Here is a 15423-nt window from a genome sequence, read left to right on the forward strand (position 1 = left end):
TGGATGTATGTGTGGATGCATAAATGTGTACTGTGTGTTTTAGGGACTGAAGATGGAAATTAGCTCAGCTACAAAATCTGGTACAAAGCATATTTTCCTCTGTGATCAATGTCTTTCTACATTGTCCCTGTTCAGTATACTAAACAATCTATTTGCTTTTCTAATTATAGAAAATATATATTATAGAAAAACTATATTTCTTCATTGCATTTCATGCCCCATGTTGACCTTTTTTATTTAATATCTGGTACACCAGAAAGATTTTCTCTTTCACAGACACACAGAAGACCAGTTATGCATCTGCAAGTAAGATAAGTAAGTAAAGATTCAGCTGACACCTTTTTGGTCCCATTTTTTTTTAACTTCATTTTTTCATGTTGATTGGAACTTCTGTGGAAATGACAGAATAAACAAAAAATGTACTGCCCTGTTGATGATCCATTACTTGAACAACGTGCAGAGTTACCAGTTTAATAATTTCCTAAAGTGGAACTACTAAACATTCTATATTTGAAAATATGTTCATACTTTAATCCCTTTAGAATTACAAGAATGTCACCAAAATATAAGCCCAACAGCAAGACTTATTGAAAATAACTAGACTTTATTGGCAATTGTTGTTTCTCCTAATGCTGGCATCAAAGCAAGCCTCCTCCTAAATAATATTGCCCTTAACACTTACAAAAAATAAGTGAAAATGGGGAATTCTTTTGGCAAAGATTCAACTAGGATTTTCCTCACCAAGTCAGTGATATAGTCAACAGGATCTGCACCAATTAACAGTTCTAAGAGATGGGTTTTCTGGATATCTGATGGGTGCCCAAGATTTGGGCCTGCACGGTCTCCAGCCCCATCAAACTCCAACAGGAGTCTTATTTAATTTTTTTTTTTTCTCAAAACCCTGAATGCTTTATTGAAAATATGCATACATAACACTTTTCCTACACAACAATACAAAACAGTACAATCACTTTTGTAAATAAGACATTGAACGCAAACCCACACATCATCCCTTCCCGCCCTAGCCCAAGAGACTTAGAGATGCTACAGTAAGCCCTTAGTATTCCCCACCCAGTCCCTACCCGCCACCACCATCACCGTAGAGAAATAAGACAGTTAAAACAGAAACAACTTCCTTGGTAAACTCAGAATAGAGAAGACACCAGGTTGCATACAGACATAGCATTTACCACCAGCAGGTGAGTGATGAGTATTTACTAAAACGCTTTTCTGGGTTCTTAAGTGTGCATGAATTTGCCTCACGTCTTCTGAAATGGTGCATGGCATGAAAAAGGAGTCCATTCTGTGGTCTAGGAGTTGAGAGACTTCCATAGTGTTAATATCAGATCATGACATACATAACCCACAGAAAAGAAACCTGTGTGGCTTGTGATTTGGTATTGATACGGGTCAGAAAAGTACCAATTGTCAACCTACAATGGCACACCAAGTGGGTAATATCAAGTTAATTACACAGACATGCAATTAAGTAGATTTTCACATAAAGGAAACTCTTTTAAAGGCGAGGGGTGGATAGTTTGAACCTGATTTGATTGTATGTAACACACTTCCAAAGACTTTTCCCACTCCTACTGGTATCGGTGTTACTGTGCATATTCATTTGTGATAATGGTGGCAGATAAAATGTAACTGAATACAAACAAACGATATATATGACAAAAGAAAAAAAAAACAAGAGGGGTTATGATGTTTACAAAAAAAAAGAGGACTCCAAAAATCTGGTTATATTTTAATATGATCATACAGGGATAGAGATCAACCAAAAATGATATAACGTGAACAAAAAATTAAACAAAAAAAAAAAAAAAAAAAAATTCAATAAAAACAGACAGAAAAGCAATGTTTTTAAACATTTTACTGTATATCAGTCTGTAGCAAATTGTCATTACATACCCTGAAAAAGGGAGGAAGAAAGCTTTGAATGGTGCAAAGACCACTGAATAACTTGGCGGGAAAGCAAAGGGGGGAGTTAATGCTGAATTCTCTCAAAGCTCCAGGAGTGGTAGTCTCGAGATGAGGCTGCTATGTCTTTAATGCGAGGCCGAGCTTCATAATGTCTAGAAGGCAAGTCACTTCCTATGGGTGCATAGAGGCATAATAAGGGCTCAATTCCTTTAGCAATCTCCTGTTAAGTTTTAAATCTTTGCCAATGTGACCTTTAAAGTTATTAAGAACGATGGCAAAATGTGGCAACCATAAGGTTATGAAATTTATGGATTTATGCCACTGCTGTATGTGCAAGAGAGCAGAAAGATCACTCACAGTGCAGTGAAGGTGTCGTACATATTGAGGATTCGTGTGCAACTGTATGAGAAGGAAGGCAGTTTGTGTGTTTTTAGGATTGCAACAACACTCCCTAACTGTGCGCTCAGAGCATGGTTCTAGTTATTGGTGCCTCTTCTCTGCAGGGTCGTACTGACAACTTGTTTGCTAATTACAATCATTAACTTTCTTTAATGAAATGACCCATTGCTAATAACACACTGAACAGCCCCCAGCTCCCCATTTGAAACATGCCTCACCCAGATTGCATTTTTAATATACATCTCCTTAACAAATCTGGTGTCAATAACTCAGTGCCATTTCAAATGGTTAAGGACAAAAAAGTCAAATGTAAAAATAAAAGCCCCGGATTAAAAAAAAAAAGTTTTTTCTTTTCCAAAATGGCTCTCAAGTATTTTTTGTTCCACAGATAGAGGTCCCTAAGGGGCTTTGGATAACTCAGAAATGGTTTAAAATCCTCTTTACAATTTTAATTATGGGAATAGTAGCACAAGGGTGGGCGGGAAATCTTCTGCTGGTGTGGATTGATCACACATTACAAAAATGCGCCAATTAAATCTGCACCCAATAACTTTCACTATTGTGTGCATGCATAATCGCTCTCAGTCACTCACAACCACTCACACACAGGGAGGAGGGACAGCAGTCATTGCTGTGCAGTTTAAGTTCCACTCAAATCTGAAAGTATATTTTTCTGACAAAGGTCATGGATATGTCTCTATGATGGGAACCACACCTTACCGACAATGCGTGACACCCCCCCTCGTGGTTGATATGAGACTTGTGAATCACTCTGTCCTCCTCTTAGGCAGATATAACGGACTTGTGCGGCAGCCAGCTTGACAGAGGTTGCTGGGGAAGGAGGGGGCTGTCACTTGGAAATATTACAGCAACTTTCCTTGTTAGAAGTTAAATTCAGGAATATTTTTTTCCCCCCTAATGTCAAGAAACAGAAAGCAGAATCTTCACGCTAAAGCTTTCCATGGGCACTACTTGAGCTAAGATTCACCTCTTAAATGAGAATAAACGCTATGACTATCATAAAAAAATTGAAACATTTAGCATAGCCTTTTTTTTCTGTTCTTTGTCAGCTGGTTGGTCAATGTTTCCACGGTGGATTTATAGCCTGTGTCCAAATGGGTAGTTGACAAATATAGAGCAAGAACAAGGGGGGGAAAGTTAAACATACAAACACAAGAGTTGCTAAATCCCCCCCCCTCCTATGCATCATCCATCCCCAACAACGCCCCACCAGTGTCCATGGAGACCTTAGACCGGTAACATGAGAGACGAACAGGCAAACAGACGTAGTCCATTGAGACGGCTGGTCTGCGCTGTCTGTCATCACAAGGACTTTCTGTGCTCCAAGCTCAAGGTGGAGGTGGGTTTCCTGGGAAACTTGCGAGGACCTAGCATTGCTGGTGACCATGCAGCGAAATGGGAGGAGGAAGGGTTGGTTGGAAGAGAAATAGCCATTGCAGCCCACCTGTGAAAGATCCCATTGGGTTCTGACTAGTTTTCCAGGCCTCTGGGTTGGGATCAGATTTTTGGATGAGGACTTGCATTTCCAAGTTGTCCATCATCACATCCACCACTTGTCTAGGCCAGTCAGGAGTCAAAATTTTCTCACTTTTGTTTTCTCTTTTGTGTTGGCGGCAATTGTTTCTCGTTATTCTTCGCTTTCTTTCTGGTGGCGTTAAATTTTGTCTGCATGTCAACATTTTGTGTTATTGTGGGCTTGTAGGATTGTTGTCAGAGAAAGAAGTTGTTTGCTCTGTAGGTCACCATCAACTGTCCATGTTACTGCAGTTTTCTGTAGGGGGGGAAAATACAAATTCACTGTGTGATTTTGGTGGCTAAAGGCAAAGAAAGGAAGAAAAAAGAAACTTCACAAACACTTTTTGTCAACTGGCCCAAATTTAGTGATTTGTTAAATTGCAATGTTATCAAAAACAGTTAAAAATCATTAAAAAAAAAAAAAAAAAAAAAAAAAAGAAGAAGATAAAACAAAACACATACAATAGCAGAAATATGATATAATTACCGTTGGGTCTGTCCGCCTCTTGTGCGTCAAGAAAGGGTGCAGGGCCCCAGATACGCACTGTGCCATCATCTGAGGCAGAAGCCATGAGGCCTGGGATGGCCGGGTTCCAGCTCACACAGTTAACGGTACGTGTGTGCCCTGTGAGCTCAGCAATAGGAAGTTCACCACGTCTATGCCAGATATACACTTTGTGGTCTGGGAACACAGACGGAAAAGACGACAAAATAAAATATTTTAAGAATTTAAAACAGAAGCAAACACAATAAACACAGATATAGATGTGTCATCCACCAGAGGACAGCTTTGAGTTTAGAATTGTTTTGATCCCAGATGATGGCTGCAATTTATAGTATTGAAGCCGTTTACAACCATCCAAAAACACCAGAAGTAGAAACGGTTTTTTTTTTTTTGGTCATTCTCAGCTTCTTGTCCCCTTTTCTAGTTTCTTTTTTATTTGGCGATTTCTTTTTCACCCTTGTCTGCACATCCTAACCAACATTCCTTGTCATTCCAGTGCACAAACAAAATGCAAAAATCTGACTTTAACTTGTGCCAGGCTTTTTAAAATGCCACTGCAGCAGTGTACCACAAATAATAAAAAATTAAAATAACACTATTTGTAGACTGTCCTCATGCACATTTTACAAGAAATGATTCCCCAGCAATGGGACTTTACCTTCACTGCCACTGGCAATGAAGTCTTCATTGTGTCCTCCAAAACAGGAGTGGATGGTGTAGAAGCCCTGGGTCACACCTTGGTACTTCCTCACCAGCACCCGGTCTTGAAGATCCCACAGGTGCACTCCCTGCAAAAGGTGAAGGAGTAATAGTTTATAACTACTAAAGCACTGTATTTACTTCCTCCTTCATTTAACTGCATCCTACATATTGTTTCTCAAATTATTCATTTGCATTTTAAGAAAATATAAATTTGATTATGTTTGTGTAACTTTGCCTTTTAAGCAAGTGAACAGATATTGTTGATAGTAATAATAATTAAGGTCTTACCTGAGTTGCTACATTTAACAAAGCTAATCTACCGTTCTTTGAAACAGTAAAAGACATGATAGGGTGGTCCTCTTGAACTCTGCAAAAGATATGCAAAAATACAACACATCATACAATAATATATCGCACCTGATGGGCACATGATGACAATGAATTAACAGGTAAAGCTGTATACAGATGCTACAATATCTGAAACAGTTGGCAGCTGTTATGTATTATTTGTGATAGGAAATTAATTAAAACTGATTTACAGGTTTAAATTTTATTTCACAATTTATCAAACAAGTACCACAAAACTCCAAAATGTAAATAACTGAGGGTACTTAAGTACAAAAAATTCACATTTACTGTGTAGTTTAATCTCAATGACTCTGCACAACGATGCAGAGGCTAGACGTTTTGGCACATACATGTTTCTGTCTGTGAGGTCCTCAAAGTTGTACCCCCGGATACGCTGGTGGGTGTCCGAAGCCAGCACTGTCCTGCCATCACCCAGGCACCACAGGCACTGCACTCGCACGCCCTCCCAGGAGTCTAACAAGTTACCATCCAGGTCCTGACAACACAGACAGCAGACCCCTCATCCCTTATTCTTGACAGGAAAATGAGAACACAGAAAGCATAACATGGCAACCATTGTTAATGAGGAAACCAAATGGTCTTTTTAAGACAATATTACCATTTGCAGGCATGATCATCTAGACATGACACTTTTATTAGAAAAAAAACAACTCATAAATCACCTGCTTAGGTTATGATTTAAAAAAAAGAAAAAATAAACACCACTGATTAAGAGCCAATTATGTTTTCACTGCTCAGAGTACCTTACATAACATTTGCATTTCAATCTGTAACATGAAGACCTCATAGCCTTCAAAATGCAACAGAATGAAAAAAAAGGAAAAGTGTTTATGAAGAAAGAAAAACACTTAAAAGAAAAACATGCTTAAAATAAATAAATGTTACATAAAAGAATTTTAAAAAATTCTTTCTCTACTTACACACTGATAAAATTGTCCCCTTTGTCCTCCAGTGACAAAGCGTTTGCCATCAGGGTTCCAGGCCACACTGGTCAGACTGTCCTCATGGGACTGGGACATTTTGGTCCGCAGCTCCCCCGTCTGGTTATGGAAGAGATTGGCAAAAGCAGTGGAATAAACAGAGAAGAACACGAAAATGGAGGAAGGGAGATAGCAAGAAGAGACATTAAGTAAGAGTGGGGGAGGGATAGGTAATGGAATAGAGAAGGGAGGGGATGGGGTGGATGAAGAGAAGAGGTCATTGAGTACACACTGCACAAAATAAGGATCCATAGCACTGTTTTAGAGTGGAGATACATAATATTACAGGCAGTTTGTTAATAGTGATGGTCATTCACATAAAGAACAAGGTAACAGTGATGGCTTTATTAGGACAAATAAAGTTCTCTAAACAGTTTCATTTGCTTAATAAATGCATAGAGCAGACACCATCAGGGTATTAGAAATGAGTAAATGAATGGGGCATATCGGCAAATTCTTCTTTCACTTCTTCAGTGTGGGCATGACTGGTGACTCTGTTGGGTCGGAGAGGTTGATCGTGTGGACTGGCTGCTATGCTTCCGTCAGTCCGCCCCAGGGTAGCTGTTGCTACACATGTAGCTTACCATTAACAGGTATGAATGTGGAGCGTATGAATAACAGACTCAGATAAGTGCTTTGGGTGCCTTGAAGAGTGCTATAAATAAATCTAATCCAGAATTATTCTTTTTATTCTTACTTCTTTACTGAATTTAAATTATGTAGTTTCATTAACATCTCAGATCTACATTCTTGGATAAAATCCCATCATCACATTCACAACAGACTTTGGATAACATGGAAACACAGCTATTTGAAGATATGTTAGGAAAATAAATTAAGTTTATGGATTTGGACTGGTTTGGACTTTGGACTGCAAAAATGGTACCTGAACATTCCAGAGCCAGAGCTCAGAGCAGTCATCAGGTCCACAAGCAATCAGGTAGGTGTCATCAGGACTCCAGGCTAAGTAGGAGACACCATATGCATGCCCCTCCAGGGTTCGGAGTAGCTTTAGCTGGTGGCTCTCCTGCACAAAGATGGAGAAAATCAACACTAATTACGTGAGACATAACGAGGATTTGGGTCATCATATGTGGAAATGTGAGAAGTTAAAATAGTCAGAAGTAAAATGGGCGTCAAGAGGGTATATTACATTTTAAATAGTCCAAATCTTTCTAGACAACTCTAAAGTTAGAAATTAAATGCAGGCTGTGCAACAAATTATTCTATTTATTGTGTGACAGGGACTAAAGATAAAAGAGAACAAGCCAAGGTCAGTATAAACCTGAGAAAATGACATGACTATGAAAGGAAGCAGTTCATAGCAGGGCTCTTAGTTTACTTTTGTCATAGTGACAACATCTAAAGACAAAAAAACTGCTTTATTTTATTGATTAAAAAAAACAACAAATATTGGACTTCCTACCAGCTATGTAAAGGAGGATTACCAAGGAAACATCTATCTATCTATCAATCTATCTATCTATAAGTGATGTAGTCTTTCATCTTAAACATGACTGAATAAACCATAAACAAAAAATAGATTGTGCATTTTTTCCCCACACTCACCGGGTCCACTTGCCAGATTATGACAGTAGTGTCTTTGGAGCCAGTGGCTAGTTTGGTGCCATCATTGGAAAATTTGCAGAACCACACCTCATTACAATGCTCAGTCAGAATTTGCTGGGTGTAGCATGGGAACTGTTTCCTGTAACGAGAGACAAAAGCTTAAAATTTTCATTGTGTACATTCTTCAAGTAACTCTCTTAACAGTAAAGTCAAATTTATGAAACAAAAGCTGGGAAAATACAACAAATAACATGCTATGGACTGGGCATAAAAAGGTAAACAAGTTTAGATCTCCATTGAGTAAGACAACATGTAGAGACAATGTCTGTAGATGGACTGTAAAAGAATGTCCTTTAGTGGTTTAGTTTCATAGCGGCATGAGGTCAAATCATGCATAAGTATGAGCTGTCGCAGTGTGACAATTTAGCAATGAGTCTATGAACTTGGGAACTGTGCAGTACCAACCTGCTGCAGACGTGATCAAGAAGAAGGGAGACCGAGTCCAGGTTGTTATCCATCTTGGTGTTATGATAAAGGCAGCGGTCCCTCTGCAACTCCACTGCTTGCCGCAGCAAAGTGTGCAGTCGCCGAGGGGGCAGCATCACAGATGGTGGCAGGTATGCTGTAACACATTTAAGGAGTACACAAGTTCATTCCCGTACATTAAACTTGCATGTGGCAGTGTTGAAATCAGGCAACATGCTCAAGCTGTCCAGGGTCATTTTAGGAATATGTCTCCTCACTCTGTAATTTATCAAGCAGCCGGCAGCGTGAGGCTGTGCCTTTGCCCTCCCACTCTGCCTTGGCCCTAAGATCCTCAGCATGGCTGCACATTAAGTACCTGCAAGAAAACACAGTAACAATAACTTATTGGCATGCCATCACCAGTAAGTAAAAAGTGGCACCAAGAAGCAGATGCATGTTTCCCAACATGCTTCTGCTTATTTCTGTAAGAATTTTATTTCAACTTTGATAGAATTTAGGCCAAAAACATGACAATTGCCACTTTGGAGCCGATGTGAGGAATCTATAACTTATTTCTTAACACAAGTCAACTGTTCTGACAACTAGGCTGATAGGTGAGTGATTAATTTTCACTGCTTGATTTTCTGAACTCAACGAATCCTGATAGAATCTTTTTCCACAGTGTGCATGATCGTAGAGGTTGGAAGCACTCACAACCTTTCAAGACAATGGCTGTGTTTGTGCCAAAGACACCACAGCTGGTCAAACAAATATCCCACAAAAGGCATCCAGTGTGCACAACAAAAAATATCAAGCCTTGTAGTGGATGAAACAACACTGCGTCACTGAAACAATGTCACACACCTTCAACACTGCGCATCAAGAGCAACGCTGAATATTAAGAGAACCAACTGGGCATATGCCACATAAATAAGTGAAAAACTGGCGACAAGGTCAAATAAGAAATCATTTTGTGGATTTTTTTTTTTGTGGAACTGTGAACTGATTCAAGCCATCCACAAGCATTTGTGAAGGCAGGGTGTGTGATCTTCTCACAGCCATAAGATACATGAATTATCACAAAACGTACCCGCTGAGTACATGAATGCGATCTGTATTATACTTGAGTGGCGTCAGCTCTGCCCGGAGCACCTGCAAAGCCTCCAGTACTTTGCCGTCCTCCAGATACTCCAAGTATTTCTGTTGCAACAGCAGGAACTTCATACGCTGAGTAGAAAAAAGGAAGACACAGGTAAAATGAAAAATACTGGGATGGAAGAATTTGCTTATATGTGATTTTTTTTTTTTATTATTATTAAATCAATCACAGCTAAAATACACATCAAACATAAAGATACAATATTGTCACATCAATGCAAAAACAAGTTGAAATTTAATTACTTTTTTAAAATAATGTGTTACTACTAAATATTTACACCCCTGTCTGCAATCAAAGCTGAAAATAATAGCTGCATATTATAAGGATGCTTGTTATTATCATAAGGTATTTTAGTTGCATAGTTATTACAATATCAACAGTCTTATTCTATAAAACTAATAGCTATACATTACATACTGACACATATATATTTATATATACATATATATCTATATATCTATATAAATATGTGTATGTGTGTGTACATGTTAAAACAGCAATTATGCACATTCATTCTCTAAACCTGCTGTAATGCCAATTTCTGAAAGTGAACTTTCTGAGGTTTAATCCAGAACATTTTAGCTTTCAAAGTCAAACAACAGCAACCTGCTTTATGCTTTATATGAGCACAATGCTAGAACTTCCAGCTGTGCCTGGTAACTGACTGTTATTCAACCCAGTCCAGGTTTGGGCAAAGGGAGCTTACCACAATAGCATTTGGAGAATGCATCAGTGCTCTCAGCTCATTGAGATCATTCTCAGCCTGGACCAAAACAAGGGGAGTGTGATGGAGGGGAAAGACAGAGAGAGAAATCATTAGCTCAGCAATTTCCATTGATGTAGAGGAAAACAAAATAATAAAATAATATTACCAATAATGGGGGCTCTTGTGTCCAATGTAAGTTCAAAATTAAGCAAAGGTACCTAATGCTCATATTCTTCTTACATAATTAACAAAAATATCAACAATGCCTTCAATAAGAATAAGCTTATTTAAGCAGTTCAGCTGTTTTTTTTTTTTGTTTTTTTTTTTTTATCAATACAAAGCCAAACAAATTATTAGTTTATCCTGGTTTGCAGAAAGAACAAACATGCATCCCATATCCTGGTATTTTCCAACTTTCATTTCCAACTTAAGGTCATCTGTCCAGAAGATTCCCTTTAATAAGTTCTGCCTTTTTTTTTTTTAATACACTTCAGCTCCAAAATGTGGGTCGAATAGGCTTTTTGAGCAGGGTAGAACAAGAATGAAAGAAGCTTTAAGGCCATGAACATAAATAAAAACTTACATAAAAGCATGCAAATGACCTAATAAAAACTAGAAATGTCTCAAATTAGTAAATCTACCTTGGTTTCACAACAGTGCAAACAAAATCAGCAAAACTTTAGACTTGGATAGGATAATGATCGCATTATGGGATACAAGCAGATATATTTCATTGTACAGTAATATCTAAACTTAAATATTGTATAGTAATAAAAATATTTCAGAGAGCATTTAGATAACAAAAAAGTTTCACTTCTAATTTTATAATTCCTTCTAAAAGACTCCCATCCTCCTAAAACATCAGAGAGTGTATTAAAAAACAACGTGCTAATAAAAACAATATATAAAATGAATACTGTATGTGGTGTTGGTGCATGCTAGACTTTCTGTAAAGCTATGTGCACTATTAATACCACTTCCAAATTCAATAGCACAAGAGAAGAGGCTGGAGTTGAATACAGATACCGACTAGTGCTAGTCAAGAATGTTTGTGGGTCTTGTACAGCATGAACTTATGTAACTGTAATCCAAATACACGACTTAATGTGTTTTGCTTATGTTCTCAAACACTTCCTTCAACAACTTGTAACAGGAATCACATTTTATTGAAAGAGAAGTGTCATTTGTAACTATATACTCTTTGGTTGGTGAATAAACTATCCATTATACAGCAGAATATGGTCAGAAGGTTAAAGGTACCCTCACAAATTTCCCATTTTACCAAAATCCTAAAACGAAACCAACCTTGTCCCACTCCCCTTCCATGACATGGTTGCGGAACTTTGTAGCTGAGGGATGTTCCAGTCTGCAGCCTGATTCCTGCATCAGCAAGTCCACCGTCTGACTGCAGACACACAAAGGGGAGGTTGAAGGTAGGCAGACAATGTTATGCTGATATATGGACAAGACATTATGAAAAGAAAAAGAAAAAAAAAAAAAACCAGGGGGACGACTTTGAAATTAAACACAAAGCTAGCTTTTCAGCTGTCAGCATTCAGTCGGTAATCAGAACTTTGAGCTCAGTCAGCAGTGTGTTGAGAAGTCAGGACATGGTTATATGAAGAGACATTTCAAGGAAAACCAATGCAGTAATTTCTGCCATTTCACCATGTAATACAGTGTTATGCTTATAGGGTTACAAACATGTGACTCTGGTGACATGTCAAAACAATTTAAGGACAGTATTGATGTAAATGGCTGAAAATGGGAAATTGCATTTTTATGCTGTACTGTAACTGGATGATACCAACCCAGAGCTGTTCTGTCACCACCACAGTATTATCTGTAGACAGTAGGAGGTTCATTAACATGAGGCTAGCTCTCACTGCAGTTGCCATCACCCTCTCAGCCTGTCAACCATGAACTATAACCATCTGTCCAAACACTATCTCTCCACTTAACACACTCCACCATTAATGTGCCTGCTGAGATGTGCATGCCAGATAATGAAAATGATTCTGCATTGGGGGGGTTGGGGATGGCTGACACCTTCAAGATGATGACATCATTCTCAGGTATCAATGAAGTGGCGCAGCAGCTCTGTGTTGAGCCTCTCATCCAGCTGACTGCTACACTGACTTCTCTTGCATTTCCTCAGCTGAAATACAGGGGCTCTGTTTCATACCAGGCAATGTCATGGATCGCCTTAATCCACCCCCCATCATAAACAACGACGTCGGGCTGTCTTTTATAATGCCTTGTAATGGCTGCTTTATTTTCTCAGCTGGACACCTCAGATCAACGGATGTATAGCTACACAACAGCGACCACCACAGCCACGCTGGAGATGAGTACACATTCATATCATGAAAGCCCCACTATGCTATAATTAGATTCAAGCACAGCGTTTCCATCTAAAACAGCTGGTAGAGAGCGCATTCCTCAGCCGCCATGAAACCAAGTGAATCCGCTCATTTCAGGAACAAATGTCGCCCACGGTACTGACTTTACATAAATACATGCCCTTAAAAAATGCAAGTTGAGACAGGCTGCTGACACATTGCTCTGACACAGTGACACAAAAATGAAGGCATTAATCCAAGACAGAAATGATCAACGTAAACCACACAGTACGACGTTGGGAATAATTTGATTAATTTCAAAGCTGCTTACAATATCACCGGGAATAATAACCGGGACTGTTTAGACATGCATCATCCTTATTGCGGTGTTTCACACTTATCTACGTTTCTTGGAAACATCTTCGATTGGAAACATCTTTATTTCGCAGCGTTACTGGAAAACGAAGATAAGCGCTGCTCGTATAAAAAAAAGAAAAAAAATCCACGTTGATAACCCATACATTAACCTTACATTTATCCGCAATAATTTTGCGCAACAGCCTCACGAACCGCAAAAAAGGAAAAAGAAAAAAAAAACAACAACCGTACACTGCAAACTCGATAATCCTGCTCATATAGTTTAATATAAAGCTACAGAAAGGCTCTTCACTCCCATGGCAATGACTTTTGCATCGCCACAAGTTAATGAAGGCTGTCTTATGTGAATTAATGTTAATAACGTTGGATGATGTAATGTCTTTATCCAGTTCGAAATCCATCTATTTTGTTAGCGCATTAAAGCGTTGCTATCATAATATTTTGTTTATTTGTGGTTAATTTGTGAAAAGACACATTGGCAGATTGTATTTTTGTTTGTGTAAAGGTTTTATGTCAGGACACAACACCACGGCGGCGGCTAGTGCTGCTCGCTATCAAGCTAACTGTTATTGTGCAAGATGGACCCCTTCTCTCTACCAATAGCCTAGCTGACAGGCTAACTTACTACCCCATCCCCCATGTTTGTGTCTGTCAAGCGCTCTACTGGCGCTTTTACCAGCTGCAAGTTAGCATTTTCACACAAAACAACACTGATACAGATCGCTTTTTATCTGTTGAACGCTAACAATACATGTCTACAGAAGTTTGTCCTCTACTGACATATTGAATAAACTTACTTCAGACCCAGTCCGTGGAGATGTTGTCCTATTAATCGTATGACATCTTCCTCCGCCTGCGATAGTCGTTTCTTCTTTTTAAGCGAGCCTACCTCCGAGCTCGAAGCCGAAGAGGCAGCCGAAGTCCCCGAGCAGGGCCCTACTGAAGATCCGTTACTGGTACCGACACCGTTACCGCTGTCTGTGTTGGACAGAAGCCCGTTGGAGTGGGCTCCACCAGTCGAGGATGACTCCCCGTTTTGTGCGCTGTTTAGGCAGGGGAGATCTGTCGATTCTTGTCCCTGTCCTGCCCCGTTTGACTGCATGCTGCTGCTGAGGTTGTTGACAACACTACGGTTAAAGTGGATGGCTGAGGTGGTTTGAGAGTGTGTAGCAAGTCCCAAGACAACTCCAGAGAGGCCTGTTACAACTGCTGAAGCCCCGGGCTCTCCTGCTCCCTCCGCCGCCGAGGCTCGGTGCTTCTTCCGCGGGGGCGGCGACGCTCCGCCGGTGTCCGAGTCGGAGGAGGAGGAAGCGGAGGCCAGAGTTTCCTCACCGAGAGCGGCCGTGGTTAGAAGCCGGCTGAGCTCCGGGTGGGAAATGAAGGTTAAACTTCCAGATTTGAGGCCTCGTTGTCGGGCTCGGAGCGTACTGTCAGCTGGACCGTTTTGTTGATGTTTCTCTGAAAACAGCTGCAACTCTAATGGAGTCCTGACGATGTGACGTAACCGGAAATTCCTACACTACCAGGCTTCCGGGTAGAATTATAATCCGTGGGTGGTGCATGGGAACCTCGTTAGCATAATAAATATCAGAAAAATATTTTTTTATTAAAAATTAACCATAATGTCCCCAGAGCACCGAATTTATCATATCAAAATTATTTAAATGAATAACTAGTCAACTTCCTGAAAACATTGCACATACTTTTTTTTTTTTTTTTTTTAGAGTAATTTATGACGACGAATGAGTAGTGAATGATGTGATTCTGACATTTAATTGCAAAAGAGCATTTCAACAGATGGAAACTGATACATTTTAATATTTAAATAACAAATACGTTTTTCATTAAGTTTTGATATGTTTGAATTGGCGCATTAAATTACTCCAAAACAAACAAAAAATTTAAAAAAAAAAAAAAAAAAAAAAAAAAAAGAAATAGAAACAGAGAAATCAATATTTCATGACAGATTTTAAGAGTTCATTTTCATAGTGTTCAAAAGGAAACAGAAAATAGGAAAAAAAAAAAAAAGGAAATTTAACAGAGAGCTTAAACATTTGTAAAAATCTGCCCACTTGCAACAACCCTGAAAACAGAAATTGTAATTAGTATTTTTTTTTTCTTTTTCAAATCATGACTTTTGCTGCCGGTTATTAGTTTATAGTTCAAAGTTTAAGATCTGTTATGGAATGAGGGTCATAAGTGTGTATTGCAATAGTTACTTCCACATCTGTGGTACCATTAATGCCAGAGATGTTGGAGTATCATGGCAATCAGCAAAATGTTTTTGCAGGATGCAGCCAGAGTTATTATGCTAAACGGACTTCCTTGCTGATTGAAGCAAATGAGACCCTTATTTCTTAAACCACTAAAATTCTGCATCGGGATGT

At 39.0% G+C, this 15423-nt stretch overlaps 1 protein-coding gene across 1 annotated transcript; it reads right to left on the bottom strand.

Annotated features, from left to right (window-relative positions):
* Positions 1-1117: 1117 nt before the first annotated feature.
* LOC306767049 (WD repeat-containing protein 26) lies at positions 1118-14500 on the bottom strand. Its single transcript, XM_079254954.1, has 14 exons — positions 13834-14500; positions 11622-11721; positions 10317-10373; positions 9542-9678; positions 8730-8827; positions 8452-8608; positions 7987-8125; positions 7304-7444; positions 6358-6477; positions 5767-5912; positions 5357-5435; positions 5025-5154; positions 4349-4543; positions 1118-4117 (listed from the first exon to the last, which is right to left on the bottom strand). The coding sequence occupies exons 1-14, from the start codon at positions 14136-14138 to the stop codon at positions 4092-4094; spliced, it is 1830 nt and encodes a 609-aa protein (XP_079111080.1). The 5' UTR covers positions 14139-14500; the 3' UTR covers positions 1118-4091.
* Between the last annotated feature and the right edge of the window lie 923 nt (positions 14501-15423).

Source organism: Telmatherina bonti, assembly GCF_933228915.1.
Source record: "Telmatherina bonti genome assembly, chromosome: 16".
In the NCBI taxonomy this organism is placed as follows: Eukaryota; Metazoa; Chordata; class Actinopteri; order Atheriniformes; family Telmatherinidae; genus Telmatherina; species Telmatherina bonti.

What these genes read in the sequence shown, in the direction of transcription:
- LOC306767049 (XM_079254954.1), bottom strand. Translation starts at nt 14,138, where the DNA reads ATGCAGTCAAACGGGGCAGGACAGGGACAAGAATCGACAGATCTCCCC. An exon ending in ATTCTCCAAATGCTATTGTG is followed by an intron (nt 9,679 to 10,316) that starts GTAAGCTCCCTT and finishes TTTTCTACTCAG; the next exon opens with CGTATGAAGTTCCTGCTGTT. An exon ending in AGAGGCGGACAGACCCAACG is followed by an intron (nt 4,118 to 4,348) that starts GTAATTATATCA and finishes CCCCCCCTACAG; the next exon opens with AAAACTGCAGTAACATGGAC.